This window comes from Cetorhinus maximus, chromosome 7 (assembly GCF_964194155.1).
Source record: "Cetorhinus maximus chromosome 7, sCetMax3.hap1.1, whole genome shotgun sequence".
Lineage (NCBI taxonomy): Eukaryota > Metazoa > Chordata > Chondrichthyes > Lamniformes > Cetorhinidae > Cetorhinus > Cetorhinus maximus.
Window position 1 is genome coordinate 84,724,034 of NC_135885.1, and position 14,064 is coordinate 84,738,097.

A 14,064-nucleotide genomic window follows, 5' to 3' on the forward strand; every position below is an offset into this window, starting at 1 on the left:
TAATTGTTAAATGTTTTGAAAACTTAAAATGTCATTATTAGATGACGTATTATAATGTATAGGTGTTTTAATTGCAGTGAGAGATCAAAGGGCTCTCTCCTGCAAACATAAGTTGACCATTACATTGACCAGCATTGTTTAAGTGCTGAGATGCATTAGAATTGTTTGACCACTGGAAAAAAAGCCATAATGCATTCACAACTGTAGAAAAATGTGCTTGAGAAGCCTATTGCCGTGATCTGGACAGGGATTTAAATGTCCAGAGTTCTTCACTTTAGAAAAAAATCCCTGCTTCTGAAATTTAGAAAATAAATCCAACCATCTGATCCATTCTTTTGACTGGCAGGCCATCTGATTTGAAACAGAAAAAAAGTTTGTTCCTTTAGTTTCATTAGGCTCCATTGTCTGGAGTTGCATGTGTTTGTTTTGATAGCTGAGGCCATTATGAATGCTTGGCTGAATTTCAAAAGCTTCTGAACTTAGTTCAGCAAGAGGTTGTGTACACAACGTAACAATTTTAAGAGGCTATTAAAGGATTATTTGTCTTTAATGTGGTTACTGAATAGATGCTTGTTTTACAACTGAATGACCACTTAAGGGGATTTAAATCTTTTTCAATGGGAAAGAAGTTTTCTTTTCTGCAGTATGAATGAGTGTATTCGATTGACAGCTGTATTAGATTGTTAGAGATTTTTAAAAATCCATTTCAAAGGATTACCTGCCTGCCCACACCTCTAGGAGATGAAAACATGGCGAGTATGGGCAGAGCTGCTGGGCTCTGGTTTCCAGGGTTGGGAAATGACCCAATTCACGTTTCCTGAGCCAAACACAAAAATCTAGCCCTTGGAGTTTTCTTTGCATTTGTGCTCAGATTCACCCATGACTATAATATGCTCTCATCTCCTCAACTTACACCTGTCCATCAAAACCTCCATTGTAATAAATCTCTATTTTGGCCTCCAAGTCTCAAATGCTACGATTCTTCAAATATGCTCGTTCGGAGGTATCTTAACATTGCAATCTGATATTCAGTAAAGCAGGAAGCAAAGTCATTTATCTAGTCTTTTAACTGCAATCTCTTGATCATTTAGAAAATTTTTCCTCAGGGACCTGCTTCTTTCTGTTTCTTTTAACACATTTTCACAGCACTGTTTATATCACATTTAAAATTGAAAAGCTTCCCTGATCGTAGATTATTGTTGGGGGCCACTGGGCCATGCAATACATTCTTTCAGGAATTATGTAGCCCCCTAAGGTCACAAAATTGCAGTGGGCAGGAACCGTGTACACTCTTCCGATTTGAAATGCGTCATTGCCATATTGGGTAAGCACCCTTTACCTATCCCTGAAGCAGGTACTAGGTCATTGCACACGCAAATAATGGGTCTAACACCTCCTTCAGATCCCTATTACAAGATTGGCTTACCCAAAGAAGAAAACAAAACCTAAACATTATACAAGTAAAAACATCAAGATCCTGATTGCCCCACTATTGATTTCATGATCCCTGTACTCCAGGCCCTGGCTCCATTACTCTAGTCATTATCCTCTTGACCCCTTGATTACTCCCTCCAGCCCATGGTCACTTCCCCCAGTCCGGATGCTGATTGCAAGAGCCCGATCCCAAGCCTAAGCAAGTATCTCCTCTTGAAGTGGCATCTTCATTATGATATGGTGTGAGGCCCAATATCTGGGGCTCCTTGGATCTCACCCTTTGTGTGTGTGGGTATACCACTGCTTGGGGGTGTCCAAAAGTGATTGCTTTCAAATTTAACTCCCACCAATCCTGATGAGCATGAATAATGGTTAAGATATGTTAAAACTTAAATTTTAAGACTCAAAGAAGAAATAATACTGGTATGGGTTTGGTGTTTCCATGGACCCCAATTGCTTACACTGATTATTGTCAAATTTAAGTTTGGGCACATTCTGATGCGATTGGGATATAATTTGATAACAAGAAAAAGAGAACAGCATCAGGTGCAAATTCCAGTTGCACCCACAGAAGAAACTCTATGCTAGAATGCTCCAGGAATGACTCTCCATTCAATATTTCTGGCTCATTTCCCAGCTCATCAGAGGGCAAAGTCATAGACAAGTACTACTGCATAGGACATATGAGGACTTCGATCGGGTGGCATGCAGGAAAGCACTGAATGGACATGCACATCAAAATATTGGATGCATTAGCTTGCCTGCCAGGCAACCTCCTGTCACTGTCAAGGAGCATGGAGGAGTCCAGCTCCAATTTGGCAGAGGGAATTATGTGGATCTTGCCCTCTCCACAGCCTCTACTCTTTCTCTTTGTCATGCTACAGATCCAGAGTCAGTGCCACTAACTTAACCCTAATCCCCCCCACAGGTCCCCCACTCCCCTGTCAGGATACAACAACACTCCCTGGCAAATGAAAAACAAATCAGCAAAATTTCAGACACTTTCCAATAGAAAAAGCTCCATAAATGTTATTTACTTGCAATCAGGGTGCTTGGCCTTTTAAATCAAGCTACTGCAGGGCCCATCTTGCTTCTTCACATGTTTTTTTCAATAGTGGACAGAGCCTACATTGTCCACAATTTGCAGTCCTGGTATTACATCAGCCAACTTAGCTGTGTGACATTAAGATGGCACCAATTCAAAGTATCCGGGTGCACACAAGGGATGCAGCTGCGTTCACCCATATCAATGAAGAATACTGCGTGGGCCACACAAGTAATGGCCTACAGCATGCCTGCCCCGGGAAGTCCAATACCTAATTTCACACATGCATAATGATTTGATGTTCTAAAGAACTAGAACTAAAAGTATCTGTGGAATTGAACTCCAGTAAGCCACCAGTACTGATATGGGAGGAACCATTGTAATGCCTGGGCTGGCCAGAGTTCATACACACCCTTTCGAGCCAGGCTTACAAGATTGTGATGAAGAAAAGGAACTGGAGCTGATTTATTTACTCTGCCCTTAGACACAGGGCACCAAATTTCCCATCCTCAATACTCCCCTGACTGAAATCAGCTAGGTCCAAACACAGGGGATCAAGCCTAATCTTTCACAATTTTTTTGCAGTCTCATCAATGGGGCTAAAGTTCATTGAATGAGCAGAATGTGGTCTGCTTGCTGTTTTGTTACAAAGAAAAATAAATCACAGCAGTTTCATGACACATTGCTTGTTGCATCTGCAGTAGTGTATTTGGAAATATTTCAAGAAAGATATTGTATTACAATAAAATACAAAATGCAGTATAATAATATTGTTTCAATAGAACTTTTACAAAATCTATTATACAAAAGTACCATTCCTCATGGTCTGCATATCTAAAAGACTTGGTTCTGTCATATTCATTGATTGTTTCAGTTTAAAAGTCAACCTTGTGGCATGAATTAAAAACACCAACATCATTAGCCACCTAGCTGAAAATTTTTTTAAAGTACTGTTTTCATGGGGTTAATCTTAACTCAAAACACAAGCAGAATAAGTGACAGTAATAATTTACAACAGATATGAAATGGCCCAATAACAAAGGACGATTAGATTACCCCATTGGTTTTCAGTTCAGTTTTAAGAAAGGAAGCACTGAGGCTCCAGCTAATTCAGTCTTAATCTATTCACCCCTAATCTCAGCACTGAAAAATGCAGGATGAAAATGACAATTCTAATGCTTTGTTTCTGACGTTGATATGTTCCTCTGTTTAATGTTATCAACAATATTAAACTTACATTAAGGTGATAAACTTTTTCTTAACACGTGCAGAAGTACAATACTGTCATTTCTTACCATTGATATTAGGTTGTGGTAGAAAATGATGTGTTTATCCTGTATCTGGTGATAAACCAGATAAGCTTACCCTAGGTAAGCGCCAGTGTCAGATGAATTTCACAAGGTCTAATATTGTAGCCTAAATTCAACCAGAGAACACAATTTGAATTCTCTATATCTCTGCAACCTTTGGGCATAAAATATGGGCAATTGAGGCGAATTTGACTTTAAGACCTTTGTGATCACTACATCACTTATTGTGAAGAACATTTCAATCTGCGGTGAGAGCACCACATTTCTATAAACACCTAAATATTTCTGATGAACTATGACTGAGTTATTGATTGAAACTGGGGAGGTGTGTTAATTGTCCTGGAAAATACAAAAACAATAATACTGCAATTCAATTGAAACATATTTTAATAAGAACATGGGATCAGATGAATATGTGCGCTAGTATCATTAGTAATACTTTATCAGGGGTTAAGGGTCTCACCTTAATCTCTCTCTCTTCATCTGGTATCCGTGGGATGCTAATTATGGCTCCATGATATCACATTGGGGCAAGGGGAAGAAGCAGGTCCCAAGAACTACCTCAGTTGGTTCAGGGATTGAATAGATGGTGCTGGCGTTATTATGGACCCACTCCAACCAGCTGAGCTAACCAGCCCTTCGGTGTCACCATTATGTTAGAAAAATACACTTTGCACTACCATGAATCCACAAAACATTTTGCACAACTTACAACCATTTTCTCAAACTCGCTTTCTAAGGTGTCTCATATTCGCATTAAACCTTCAAACCGGGAAGAACTCTGTCAAACGAGCAATAGTCCTGCTCCGTAGGATAGGCTCTTTGGAAGCACAACTGCTGAAATCAAAATTTTAAGGACATTGCATTTCCCAGATTGACTGCACCAACAGTATCAAGAACTTATATTTATACAGTGTCTTTAACGTATCAAAACTTCCAAAGGCGCTTCACAGGAGCAATATAAAACTAAATAAAATACACTGAGTCACAAAGGATATATAAGGTCAGATGACCAGAAGCTTAGTCAAAGAGGTAGGTTTTAAGGAGTGTATTGAAGAAGGAAAGTGAGGTAGACAGGCAGAGAGGTGTAGAAAGGGAATTCCAGAGTTCAGGGTCTAGGCAACTGATGGTGCAGCCACCAATGGTGGAGCAATTAAAATTGGGGATGCTCAAGAGGCCAGGATTAGAGGAATGCAGATATCACAGAGAGTTATAGGGCTGGGGGAGATTACAGAGATAGGGAGGGGTGAGGCCATGGAGGGATTTGGAAACAAGGATTAGAATTTTAAAATCAAGATGTTGCTTGACCAGGAGCAAATGTTGGTCAGTGAGCACAGATGTACTCGCATCACCAAGCTGAAAACGAAAGAAGCTCAAACAATATATTCCACTTGGTGTAAATTAAGACACAGATAGCAGAGTTTCAGATGACCTCAAATTTACAGAAGGTAGAATGTGGGAGGCCACTGGAATTGTCAAGTCTGGAGGTGAGAAAGTCATTAATAAGAGACTCAGTGGCAGATGAACTGAGAGAGGGGTGAAGTCAGGTGATGTTGAGGCGGTGGAAATCGGCGGCCTTAGTGATGACGTGAACATGAGGTCAGAAGCTCATCTCGGGATCACCAAGGTTGCACTCAGACTGGCTTAATCTCAGACTATTACCAGGGAGAGGGACTGAATCAGTAGCTAGGGAACTGAATTTGGAGCAGGAACTACAAACAATGGCTTCAGTCTTCCTAGTATTTAGCAGGAGGAAATTTCTGCTCATCCAATACTGGATGTCGGATAAGCAATCTGATAGATTAGCTATAGAGGAAGATTCAAGAGAGCTGGTGGTGAGGTAGAGCTAGATGTCGTCAACGTACATGTGAAAACTAACGCTGTGCATTTGGATGATGTCACCGAGGTACGACATGTAGATGAGAAATAGGAGGGGGCCAAGGATAGATCTTTGGGGGACATTAGAGGTAACAGTGCAAAGAAGAAGCCATTGCAAGTGATTCACTTGGTACAATTAGATAGATAAGAATGGAACCAGGTGAGAGCAGTCCCACCCATGTAGACAATACTGGAGAAGTGTTGGAGGAGGATGGTATGGTCAACCTTGTCAAAAGCTGCAGACACTTCGAAAAGGACAAGGAGGGAGAGTTTACCTTTGTAACAGTCACATTGGATGTCTTTCATGACTGATAAGAGCTGTTTTGGTACTGTAGTGGTGCCGAAACCTAATTGAACGGATTCAAACATGAAGTTCGGGGAAAGTTGGGAATAGATTTGGGAGGCATCAACGTGTTCAAGATTCCACCACATTGCCAAGCTGAAAACTAAAGAAGCTCAAACAATATATTCCAGCAGGCTGGAATATCACCTACGCTTCAGGTTTGTATCTAGACAAGTAGAGGCTCTTTAACATAGCCTGGGCTGATAAACATTTATGGTTGACAAGCACATCCTTTCTTCATAATAAAATGGAAACGGTGACACTGAAGTCCCATGTAGACTGTTTCACTCACAAACAGGCTGAAGTGGCAGAATGATAATGGAATTTATAATTAAAATATCAGCAACTTATGCCACAGAAGTTTACAATGGATAAATGTAAATCAATGAAACCAGAACGGGTCATTTATAAAACAATAACTATACTGTAAAACACTTTAAAAGGAAACTACTGTATGCATTTGAAATTGATAATAAGTAGACTGCTGATCTAACATATAAGTCAATTTAAAACTATGACAGAAAACAAACATGTACAATTTAATTTTTGTAAGTAAAAATGTTTCACTACAATGATTCACAGAATTTTTTTCAGAAAAAAAGTATAAATATAATCTTCTTACAGAGAATATGATTTTCAGTAAAAAACATATTTTACAAAACTTCTTTTGTCTAAGCACATAAAATCTATGTATTTTGAGCCCAGTAATATACACTTGGTGGAAAGGATGCACTGGTATGTTTTTACACTGCTAATCCATTCAGCAAACTGTATCTAATCGGGCACAACTGTGCACACCTGCGATTTGTTGTGGGCTCTTTGCCAGCTGGTTTTAGGCACAGATAAATTCTGTCCATCAGTACTTCTCCAAAAGATGGATAATATTTACCAATCCTCAGACTTTTTCACGAATGCTGCCCCAAAATTTCATCAAGATTCAAGTCCTTCATCCAGTCATCGTTGCCAGTGCTATTTTTTATCAATGAGTCAAGGAAATCAGAGTCACTGCTGAGTCCAGACAGTGCATTATCACCTTGTTGGCTGAGAAAGTCAAATGCCAAGTCACTGTTGTGATTTGTTCCCTGGTAACCTCGAGGAGTCTGGTTGGTGGAAGGAAAATTGGTTGTGGGCAATGGTTGCACTGAAGGCGCCTGGCTGATTACAGCCATTGTTGCTGCTGACTGGCTCATTAAAGACATAGCTTGTGGCTGTGGCCGTGGCTGATTAGCTCTTGGAGATGGCCCACTCAGTGAGCCTATTGTCTGTCCACTTATAGCTTGGTTCATTTGGTTCAAAGGTCGCATCTGAACCCCTGGAGCTATCTGGTTTGGTGGTGCCATGCCTCGCTGAGCGAAATGTTGATTGGACATATTAGGTTGCACAGACTGATTTGAGAAGGAAGGGTTATTAGAGAACCTTACATTAGGTCCCAGTTGTGTCTGTTTTGGAGTTACCTGCACCCCCTGGGGTGTCCAGTTCTGTGCCGCCATAGTGGAGTTGGTCATCATATTTGTAAGTCTCTGTGCAGACATATTTGTGTTTATGTGGTTCAAAACCGGTCTCAACTGCTGCTGTGACATGGCAGAACTCCCAACGGACCCAGTGCCAAACCCAGACATTGTGGTCCCTTGACCTAATGTTGGCTGCCTTGGCATCATTACGTTGTTCTGGGTCATTCCCATTTGACTTTGACTTGTGTGATGCTGCAGTTGATTAATACTCGAAGAAACGGTATATACTCCCTGCTGGGAAGCTGACACACTTCCATATATTCCTATGCTTCTGTCACTTTGAGCTCCTGATATAGGAGGCATTCTCGGTCCTTGACTGCTTGGTGGATTCACCTGCAAAAGGCTAGAGTTTGCAGGCATTACCCGGTGATTTGGAGCAGGGTTTGACAGAGGCTGAGAGGAGTTCAATCCCATTGCACCTGTAAGATTAAATTAAAGTAATTAATTTCCATAATACACATTCCAATAGAGAGTAGCATGAATATGGTGGCATAAATGTAGAAAGTGAGTTAAAGTCATTAGTAACACCTTTTGTAGTTGAGATTTTACTAATGATAACATTTAACGAAATGTGTCAGCTGGGTCCGTCCAGGATTTGGAGGTGGGGAGAGGGGGTTATTAGTAGGAGTGGTCACAATGGTTTTAAATTCATTGCAAAGGGCAGGCATTTCAATGTAATTACACATAGCCAAGGACTGGGATTTCATGGGGATATGACAATGTTATCTCTCACCATACAGTTGTATGCTGCACAGTATTTAAAATAATGTACTGGGTCTTTTAACCAACAGGTCAGCAGGTAAATGTACCCTTTACTATTTGCTGAGCTATTCACATCAGTTATGTATTCTCAGTTTAATCCCTTGTCTATGCTGAATTAGCAGATCTTGCTTTTGGTGGCTGTAGGGAATTACCAGTGTCCCGAGAGGAGAAAAAAAATGAACCAGGGAGCAGGAAAAAGCAGTAGCACAATAAACTTGTCTGTTTTTGTCAGATTTCAACCCAATTTATCTGCTTGTTCACCATTATCTCTCAAATTTTCTCGTTTCGGCAGTGGAACTCAACTTTGGGTGTGAATGTAAAGCAGGTAATAGTAGTTCAGCTGCTTATACAATGGAAAGGAAAACTGAGTGAATGTATAACTGTCAGCCTATTCCTTACTATCTGTTCAGTGTCCCTGCTAACGTTGAAGTTGATCTCTTCTATCTTAAGTCCATATCTCCCTAATAACCTTCTCCTCAAGTTAAAAAACTTCCACTTGATGTAAAAAGAGTTCATCCTAAAAATATTGACTGTATCAAACACCATCAGGCTGTTGGCCTCAAAAGCAGATTGAATGTAACATGTAAAATATTGTACATGCACACTATTCCACAAATACAGTATCTATATACTTCCATTTTAAATTCCGGTACAATAGGAGTGCAGCAATTCTGGTAGTTTTATTATATCTGATATTTTTAATCGGCTGAAGACGCAGCAACTATTAACCCTGCCTGCCTCAGTCCCCACTTGCCCGATCCACTCTGGTTTAAAATTGGGGTTAAAGATGCAAGAGAAAGATATTCTGGCATAATAATTTACTATCTCTGGCACAAATCACCTTGAAGTCCATGGCCTGAATTTCACGCTTGGCATGCACACTAAGTCGACGGGAGTAGAAGCGGATGTGGAATCTGCTCCTGGCTGCACTCGTGTTGCAAACGCGATTTCACGCTGCATGGTCAATTAAGTCCACCCAGTGTGAAACACATCTTCTCAATGGTTGGGAAGGGCCAGGCTGGGCGGGAGCCAGTCGGGCACTGGGTCCAATGGCGACCCGGCGGGTGCTTTAAAACCGGCGGAGGCAGCTCCCTGAAGGCTGCCAGGGGAGAATCTTTGGATTCCATTCGAACAATGGCCTCACCAGCGACTGGAGACGTCAGGCGGAAGGACAAGTCAGGTGGGCACTCAGCCTCCTGTTTCTTGAACGAATGTCTCGCAGTCCTTGTGGAGGAGATTGGTGTCAGCCAGGACACTCTAGTACCCAGGAATGGCAGGAGGAGGCCACCATCCCTGACCAAAAAAGCCTGGGAGGAAGTGGCAGCCGAGGTCAGCGGCCACGACGTTGTGTGGCGCACATGGGTGCAGTGCCGCAAAAGGGTCAACAAACTGCTGCGCTTGGCAAGCGTGAGCGCCGTGTTGGCATGGATCAGTGTGGTGAAGTGTTAAGGGCTGGCTGTGCCCCTGTGGAGCTCAGGGGTGTTAGCGTCTGAGTGTCAACTATCACTGACAAGGGGGTGAACCCTAGTTGCTTGGCCTGGGTGCCTTGTACGTTGGCGCATGAGCTGCTTGTTATCTCTGTGGGCTCCTCTCAGGGTGCTCTGGTTGACGGGAGCAGCTCCTCCACCCCTCTGCCAATGACCGAGGTATCTGATGAGGCTGCGACGACTGGGGAGATGCCAGCTGTGGCACTGGCCACTCCCTCCCAGACGGGGTCAACACAGGCTCCACTGGCCAGAGGATGACCACCAAGGTCATCAAGGCCAACAATACAACAGTCAGCAGGCTGTCTCTGATGCTAGTGCCAGCGAGCGGGCAGCACCTAAACGTAGCCTGGCAAACATTAGTTTAAGACACCGTGAGCACAAGAGGGACTGTTCACGGGTGATTTTCTGTTCTGCCATGTTTTATTCATATGTTCACTGATGTGACTATTAACACCATATATTGTTATGTTCATTTGATGTGAGTGCCAACATGATATAAATTTTGCTTTTGTCTTAATGGTGTGAGCATGCTTCACTTGTTTTGTATATGCAGGGCATGCCAGTATCTCATGCTGGTGTGTAAGTGGCTCCAAACTTTATTGCACAGGCACTGGGTGGACTTTGGGTTCAAAGGAAAAGGTCATTTCAAACATCTGAGATGGAGGCAGCAGCCCTGGCATGAGGTGGAAGCAGATCTTTGCCAGCCTAGCAGAAGGAGTGTTGGATGGATCAAGGCCTCCCTGGTGTCCCTGCCTCCCTGAAGGATCCAGAGGCCTCCATGTCCTCACCGTGTTCTTCCCCCGGTTCCTCTTCTGATCCACCACTGGAGTCATCATCTGTGGCTTGTGGAGCTGCCTCGAAATCCTCATCCTCCAGTGGATCCCCCCTTGCAAGAGCCAGATTGTGAAGAACACAGCATGCCACAACTTTAAGAGACACACGCTCTGGAGGATATTGCACTGATCCCCCTGCATGGTCCAGGCATCTGAATCTCATCTTCACCAGACCAATGGTCCTCTCTATCACCGCCCTTGTGGGGGCATGACTCCTATTATAACACTGCTCTGCCTCTGTTCTTGGGTTGTAGGGAGGTGTCATAAGCCACCTTTTCAACAAATAGCCCTTATCACCCAGCAGCCATACGTCCAATCGAGCTGGAGCAGTGAATAGCCTTGGCACCTGGGAGAGTCTGAGGATGTAAGTGTCATGGGAGCTCCCAGAGTACCTTGCACAGACTTGAAGAATCTGCATCTTGTGGTCTCAAACTCCCTGGATGATCATTGAGTGAAAGCCCTTCCTGTTGACAAAGGAACCCGGCTGACTGGCTGGCACCTTGATGGCCCCGAGTGCTGTCAATTGCACCCTGAATGCGGGGGAATCCAGCAATCGCTGCAAACTCTCTGGCTCGCTCAGCCTGGCTGGCCTCATCCATATGGAAATGAATGAACAGAGCATCAGTCACCAGCTTGATGCAACTATGGACAGCTGATTGAGACATTCCACAAAGATCCCCCACTGACCACTGGAAAGAGCCAGAGACATAGAAGTTGAAGGCGAGTGTGACCTTCAGAGCCACTGGCATGGGGTGTCCACCCACACAGTTGGAGATGATCTCAGGCCCAATCATCTGACAAATGAAGGTCATAGTCTCCCTGGAGAGGCAGAGCCTCCTTTGGCATTGCATTTCGGACATATTGAGGTAGCTGCATCGTTGCCTGTAAACCCTGGCAGCAGGATAATGGCGTCTTCTGCGTCCCTGTGCCCCTTATGCCTGTGCCTCTCCTCCCACAGGTCAATCCCCTGGAAGCTGCATAGGGACACCTGGCCTCCTCTCCCTTCTGCCCTTGTGTTCCTCCTCAGAGGAGGTACCAACAGTAGAGAGCACAATCCCCATTATCAGGTAACAGAAGGCTGTCTGGTGCCACACGGTCAAAATCCTCCAGGAGCCTTGGGGACACCAATGAGTCCCGAAATGAAGCCTAGAAATGCTAAGGCTGAAGTTCAGAACAGGGATGAAGCTGTCAAGTTCAAATAAGCAACCAGCAGCAAACTATCTCCTAAATTCCTCACTACTCACAATGGCAATGCTGCAGACCTTTTTTATCCCGCCCTTGGATGAGATTTTGTTAAAAGTAGGCTGCCCGCCTGCCTGAGCGATGAGCGTGAAATCACATAGGCAGGCATAAAATTGGGATCAAATGACTTTTTAATGGCCTTAATTGGCCCTTTAATCATTGGTAGGTGTGGTTGGCACCCGTGCGTGCGCCGACCTGAAGATTGCTCGCGTGCGGGATGACACCGGGACGCTCACCTGACGTCATCTTGCGCTATTTCATATCTGTTTGGGTCAGGCACCTGTCCGCCCGCAAGATGTAAAATTCTGGCCCATAATTAAATTAAATAAGCATCAATTTCTGGATATTAGGAATAACTATTTAAAAGGAAAAAAAATGTATTTTTCAATATAAGAGCAGAATGTACTACAGAGCTGGCCACCAATCAATTCTTACTGTGCCATCAGTTGGTACTGTGCCTACAGCTGTAAGTTTTGAGAAGGCACCAGGTGGCACAATTAGTCCAGCTATGGAGAACAGATCTGGCCTGTAGAAAATAACATCACTGGCAATCAATTAGATGAGAATACTAAAGGATGGCAAGAATTTTCCCCGCATACAAGTATTATTTGAAGTCTCCTCCCTTTCTGTAACTGTATTTATTCTGAAGGGTATCTCTTTTCAATTCCCATTTCTGACCAGTATAGGCCTCTAATCACCATGCCTCCTCATCCCAGCAGGTGGGTGGGCAGTTAAAAACACCTAGATTACGTACCAGCCAGAAAACTGCTAGGATTCCACCATTCACACTTTTCACCTGTTCCCCTGAGCAGGCAGCATGGTCACCCACTGAATGCCAGCAGGCTCTTCCTTTAAATTTTTAAGGTGATCCAAAACTCTGCTGCCCATGTCATAACTCGCAGTAAGTCCCGTTCCCCTCTCCCTCCTGTGCTTGCAACCTAAACTGGATCCCGGTCAAGAAACATCCTTGGTTTCAAATCTCTCCTTGGCTTCATCCCTCCCTATCCCTGTAATCTCCTCTTCTCCCAGAACCCTCTGAGATATCTGTGCTCCTCTAATTCTGGCCTCTTGAACATCCCCAATTTTGATTGCCCCACCATTGGTGACTCCATGTGCCTTCAGTTATGCCTAGGCCCCAAACTCTGAAATACCCTCCCTATACCTGTCCACCTCTCTACCTAGCTTTCCTTCTTTAAGACACTTCTTGAAACCTACTTTTTTGACCAAGGTTTTGGTCATCTGACCTAATGTCTCCTTATGTGGCTCGGTATCATATTTTGTTTTATAACGCTCCTGTGAAGTGCCTTGGGCAGTTAGTTAAATTGCCAGCCAATTAAGACATTTGGGACAGGATTGCAACTTTTGCTTCGACTTGAGTCAGGCTGCAACAGGGCCCTGGAATCCAATCCTTTCATCTAATTTGTGTTGCAGGAGAGCCCCGGGCCACAATTCTCCGTTGCTTCCTGCCAACCACAGCATCACATGTACAGTTTGCAAGAGCAGTACTCAACCTGCTTCTGGAACAGCAGAAGACAGAGTAAGCTCCATCTGTAGGTCAGGTAGAGGCTAAAAAGATTATTTTCAACTTCCATCTTACCTTATTTTTAAAATGAATGGACAAGTGTAAGTGAAAGGGCACATTCTGTATGAAGTGCTCCCCTACATAAAATCCTGAAGTTTATGCTTGCAAGCAAGAAAGCCCTCTTATTTTAACTTGCAAAATAATGGCATTCATTTTGTCCTACATGTGGATATATAGTGTACACTTCACACTCTATTCAAACTGTGGTGCCAGCATTCTGCCTTGCAAGATGATGGTTTACGCAGTGGTGGTCAACTTTGTGTTAAACGGCACCTGGTGTGGCTTAGCAGTCCCACTCTGGCATGTCAGTCGTTGCCATATTTTCTGCAGAGGGAGGCAGTGGGCTGAGAAAATGCACGATTCGCTGGCCTCTGTTTTCTCTGGGTTCTCTTCTCGGCCAGCTGAGCTTTTCCTTTCTGCCCGCATGTTCTAATGCTCTTCCATATAGTCAGTCTCCAGAGGTCATTACCGACAGAGACTGTCTCCCAGCTGTCAGTGTCTATGTCTGCCATCTTCACGTCTTGCTTGCAGGTGCCCTTGTAGCAGAGGTATGGATGCCCAGAAGTTCATGACCCAGTGGCCAGTTGATTGTACAGTAGGTCTTGGGTGTGTGGCTGTTATCCATCCAATGAATGTG

General features: G+C 43.6%; 1 protein-coding gene across 2 annotated transcripts in view; it reads right to left on the reverse strand.

Annotated features, from left to right (window-relative positions):
- Positions 1-3,150: 3,150 nt before the first annotated feature.
- The window catches only part of maml2 (mastermind like transcriptional coactivator 2), a 416,101-nt gene continuing 405,187 nt past the window's right edge, over positions 3,151-14,064 (reverse strand). For both annotated transcript variants that reach the window (XM_078545799.1, XM_078545800.1), the window contains exon 5: positions 3,151-7,940. In XM_078545799.1, coding sequence (XP_078401925.1) covers positions 6,916-7,940 — 1,025 coding nt within the window. In that variant the 3' untranslated portion in view covers positions 3,151-6,915. The remainder of the gene's footprint in view (positions 7,941-14,064) is intronic.